Consider the following 5,125-nt stretch of genomic DNA (forward strand, 5'->3'; position numbering starts at 1 on the left):
AAGATGCCATACATTATACACAAAAAAGCCTAAATCCGTTAGATGTGAATTTAATGATAACTTTAGCTTGAAAAAAGTTTAAACCGGGTACTTTGAATTCATGCAATTTTACAGCAAAATAAATTATTTGAAGGAGGAGGAAGGTATCCCAACATACCACAAATATTCCAGGGTTTTTAAATTATGAACTTGAGACTCAGTTATCGGTTCTCAAGTTCAGCTTTTTTAAAGAGTTCAATTTTATATTTCAGACTGAATTTGGATCTAACAAAATTAGATCCAAATTCAGGAAATAGCAGGAAATTAAGTTTTCTAACTGAAAACAAAATTCTTTAGCAAATTTTTAAAACCGTCCAGATGTTCAAAATGGAAAAACGTGTGCGTTATGCTTAGTTATTTGAGATAAAATATAATAAAAAATAATTTCATACATTAATATTAATGGGGTTTTGTCCATTAAATAAGGAAATTTACCAGAAAAGATAATTCTGATATAACGAATTTTTATTATTTAACGAATCGAAACATTACACATTAGTTATACCGGCATTTGCCTGTATTTGTTCTAGTATACATATTTATGCCTTTGATCCATTTTAGGCTTCAAAGTGTTTAATTATTTGGTCGTAATTAATTTCGCATGGAAAAAGTAAAGCTTTGAACCGACATGCAAAAATTTAAACTATTAAGAATGTAAAGAGTTTCAAATTTTCTGAAAATACTTTAAAATTCATAAACATTTAAAATTTTTTGTTAAAAAATTAAAATTGAAAAATGTAGAACCACTTTTAGCTGAGGGGAAATGTCGCAGGATTATTTCTCCATTCTTTTTTAAATGCCCTTTGTAAAATAATGAACGTTTAGATGGAGACTCAAAAGGCGCGCGACATTTTTTGTTAGTATTGCCATATTTATGATTCTTAAATGTTGTTTCTATTATTTTTTTTAATAATATACAGTGTGTGACAAAACAATGGAAACTTTTTCTAAATTTTCACAAACCCAAAACTTTAATAGAAAATTTTATTTTTTTAAGCATTTTATTTGTATACATCCTTTATTAAGTATATATAGTTCTGTATATTTTACTTTGTATTACTGCAAGACATCGGAGATGGATTAAAACAATAATTGGATAATAAAATTCATTTAAAAAATTTAGCTATTTCTTTATAAGCGCACCCTAAAATCGTCCTTCCAATTAGGCCTGAAAGAAAAATTTTTGATTCCATGTCTTGGAACTACTGTTTTCAATAAATTTTCTCCAAGGTTGATACATGGTGAATAGGCAGGTCACTTTAATACAGGTATAATTTTCGAGTCTAGCCACTCGATTGAAACTCGAAAGTTGGTTTTTAGGGCCATTATCGTTTTAAAAACTCCAAACTATGGGCCTAGTTTCTACAGGGAGAAATACTTCACGTTTTTTAATAAATCTCTACCTTATACCATACATAGTATCTATTTATAATTTATATAAATTATATTGGAAGAAAATAACAAAAGCAAAAAAGAGTGACAACACAACCTTCTTCAGTTAAAAGTTGTGCGTCCGTCTGTATATTTATAGTTTTCTGAAAACAGTAATTCAAAGATTCCTATTTTTAATTATCAAAATGGGAGAAATGATTATTAATACGAAACAAATAAAAATAATGTCAAATAATAAGAATTTTTCAGCATTCATCATTAATGCAACAATTATACATACAATATTGTTGAATAATCTTCAAAAATGCAAATGCTTACCATTTCATGGAATTGGCCTGCAGAAAATGGGAGTGATTTTCCCATTAAAATGAAATATGAAAACAAAATTATTTATATTGTTTTTAGGTTGCACACTGGGTTAGCTAGTATTTTACAATTGCCACGTTATGAGCGCTGTAGTTTCTATGACTGATTATATAATTTTAGTAGTATCGTAAAAAAATATTTTTATATTATTGGATATGTCTTTAATCCTAGGGGATGTTTGGCTCAACTGACACTCACTGTATATGATTGACTTTAGAATAATCCATATTTTGTATTACTCAATTTTTTAACCCGAATTTTAAGTTATTCCAATCATTTAGCAAATATAAAATATTTTTTGTAAAGAATTTTAAACACAATAAATCTATAAGAAAACACGTTCTCAAAATCTAGTCGTTTGCTTAATGTATTAGGTTATCCCGTAGAGAAAATGTGGATTTAAAATTGCACATTCCTTTTTCCAAATTATCGGCATCACCAGCCGAAAATCTATGAAGCGATGGTGCTATTGCTGATGATGATTTGAAGCTTTGTGAAGTATCACTTAAAAGTGAATGAATCGTGTTTTGTTTCCCTGGTTCTATTGTCGCATCAGAGATATCCGCAATATACTCATTTAATATTTTGTAATCGCCACTTTTTGAACGCTGTAGCTTCCATGACTGCCGTTTAACAATATTATCCCTCTGAATATGAAATTTGTCATTAGTATCCGTCTTTGACCTTAAAAAAGAAGGACTGCTGCTAGGACTGCTTGTACTAGAAAGACTGGAATTGCTCTTGCTGATATGTATTGATTTAAAAGAACTATAATGCTTTTGGCGTTTCAAGGTGTTTTCTTCTGATGGGATGCAGGTTGTTGTGTTTGTAATAGGTTCTTCAATCTGCAGTAATGCATCTGTTGATTGACCATGGGTCATAGTATCTGTTTCCCAACATAGATTATTGGTGGTAGATAAAGGTTCTGGGGAAATTACTTCCTGTATAGTATTTAATGAAGATAATTGCGAAACTTGTTGTTGAATTACTTCCAACTCAGAAAGAACATTTGTATTAATTCCAAGCCATCCAAGCACAAGTCGTGGATTAGAAACTACAAATTGCTCAAACATACAAAAGTCAACTTTATGAAATTCAGTTTGACATCCTCGAGAATTTTTTTGTTTTTCTTTTAACACTATTGGAGATGAAGATTTTGATGTAATCTGGGATGAGTTGGATACTTCTAATGCTGTGCCTTGCACTTCGGATGGAACGGAATGCATTTCACGACCCCAAATTTCGGGAGGATGGGAGGAACAACGTTGAAGAGTGGACTCGTCGCTATTAATTGATGAAAAATTGGCTCCAATTGCAGTATTTTCACTTATGTTTGGAATTGAACGAGCAGGTAAAAACTTAAGACTTGCTTGCGAAGCCATATTTGAAACAGTAATTTCTTGTAATGCTTGTAATGCATTTCGAACCTCGAGACTTAATTGTGTCATATCCTGGTGTAACGTTGTTACTTGTGAGTCTAATCGTTCAAGGGAATGTCTTTTATATTGGTTCTTGTCAGTAGTATCTAAAGCATCACTATTTATATCTTCTTCTAACGACGTCGTGTCCACACTCGACATCATATTTATGGAGCGCTGTCTTTCAACACGCTCGCGAAGTGTCATAAGAGACCGTCCTCTAGCATTGATTTTCTTTATACGCGGGCTATTTAATCCCAAGAGTGGAGATCGACCGTGCAATGGCGATGGTGTTGTAATGCTATGATGTGGTGAAACTGTTGTGCCTGTTGCTGTTTCATTTTCAATATCTTCATTACCTTCGGTATCATGTTGATTTTCATCATCTTCACTAATGCTCGGAAGGGGAAAAGTTGGTCCAATATCAGAATCATGGCATTCATAACCCTCTCGTAAATTAAATGTCAGGTCATGTTGAATATCATTAGCGAATTGTTGTTGATATTCAGGATATAAACGCAGAACTTCTACGAGACCACCCATATGCACACATTTTAAGGCACAATAGGTAAGAGCCTGTATGTAATAGAAGAATTTATAAAAATTTTATTAATATTATGCACAACAGTTTAAAGGTCTTATTTATAAACAAATTTTTATTTTAGAAAATTTGAAAAAATGTAATAAAAAGTACCTTTATGTTCTCACATACTCCTGATGTTACATGCTTAATTTCATGCGTCCAGGTGCCATATTATTGAAAATTAAAAAATACATTTTCAAGAACGATAAAGTACTTAAAGTCCCCTTTTATGGGTTCTCACTTATTCCGGGCTCAACATGCCTAGTTTCATATTTCTAGGTTCAATGTTATAGATATTTTAGAGGTTTTCATATACTGTTTAATTTCATGTTTCTATATTCAATATTATAGATAATACAAAAAGTACCTGTTAAACAAGTAAGAGTTCTATATTCGGCTGTGCCGAATCTTATATACCCTTTACCATGGTGTGTCAAAAAAAGTCGGTAACAAAAACTCTTCTTTCAAATCTTCTTTCAAAAATGTTTCTAGGTTCAATATTATATGAAACTCAAAACGTACCTTTTGCAGAACGAAAAAGTACCAAGAATTTCATTTATTTTGATTTATTATAGAAAATTCAAAAAGTACTCATGTTTTCCGGTTCTCACCTAATTCCGACTCTACATACTTAATTTCATGTTTCTAGGTTCAATATTAAAGGAAACTCAAAAAGTACCTTTTACAGAACGAAAAAGTACCAAGAAATTCCCATCGATTTGTTCTCATCTAATCTGGTCTCTACATACTTAATTCCATGTTTCTAAGTTCATTATTATGGGAAACTCAAAAAGTACCTTTTGAAAAACTAAAAGTACCAAAAAGTTCACTTTTTTCGTTTCTAATAATTCCGACTCTACATACTTAATTTTATGTTTCTGGGTTCATTATTATAGAAAACATAAAATTCCAATCTACATACTTAATATTATGTTCCTAGGTTCAATATTATAGAATATTCAAAAATTACCTTTTGAAAAACAAAAAGTTCCCTTTTATGGGTTCTTACCTAATTCAGACACCACATACTTAATTTCATATTTCTAGGTTCAATTTTATAGAAAATTCAAAAAGTACCTTTTAAAAAACAAAAAGGTACCAAAAAGTTCCTTTTGACGGGTTTTAACTTAAGCCACTGCTACTCTTGTTCTGCTGCTCTCGCTCTGCCTTGTTTTTATAATCAGAGTACAATAACAAAATTTACCGTATGATTATGTATTTTTTTTTTTGCAATTGAGCATGAATAAAAAATCTCAGTTCTTGATGAAATATTAAGAGGTTGTTTCGGATTTTTGCTCTTATCTCCGTTATTTATGGACCGATTTTG

General features: G+C 30.9%; 1 protein-coding gene across 1 annotated transcript in view; it reads right to left on the reverse strand.

The window, feature by feature from the left end:
* Positions 1 to 358: 358 nt before the first annotated feature.
* Positions 359 to 5,125, reverse strand: part of LOC111682897 (potassium voltage-gated channel subfamily H member 8) — a 227,754-nt gene continuing 222,987 nt past the window's right edge. Inside the window, exon 15 of the mRNA XM_046953397.1 lies at positions 359 to 3,791. Coding sequence (XP_046809353.1) covers positions 2,160 to 3,791 — 1,632 coding nt within the window. The 3' untranslated portion in view covers positions 359 to 2,159. The remainder of the gene's footprint in view (positions 3,792 to 5,125) is intronic.

This window comes from Lucilia cuprina, chromosome 6 (assembly GCF_022045245.1).
Source record: "Lucilia cuprina isolate Lc7/37 chromosome 6, ASM2204524v1, whole genome shotgun sequence".
In the NCBI taxonomy this organism is placed as follows: Eukaryota; Metazoa; Arthropoda; class Insecta; order Diptera; family Calliphoridae; genus Lucilia; species Lucilia cuprina.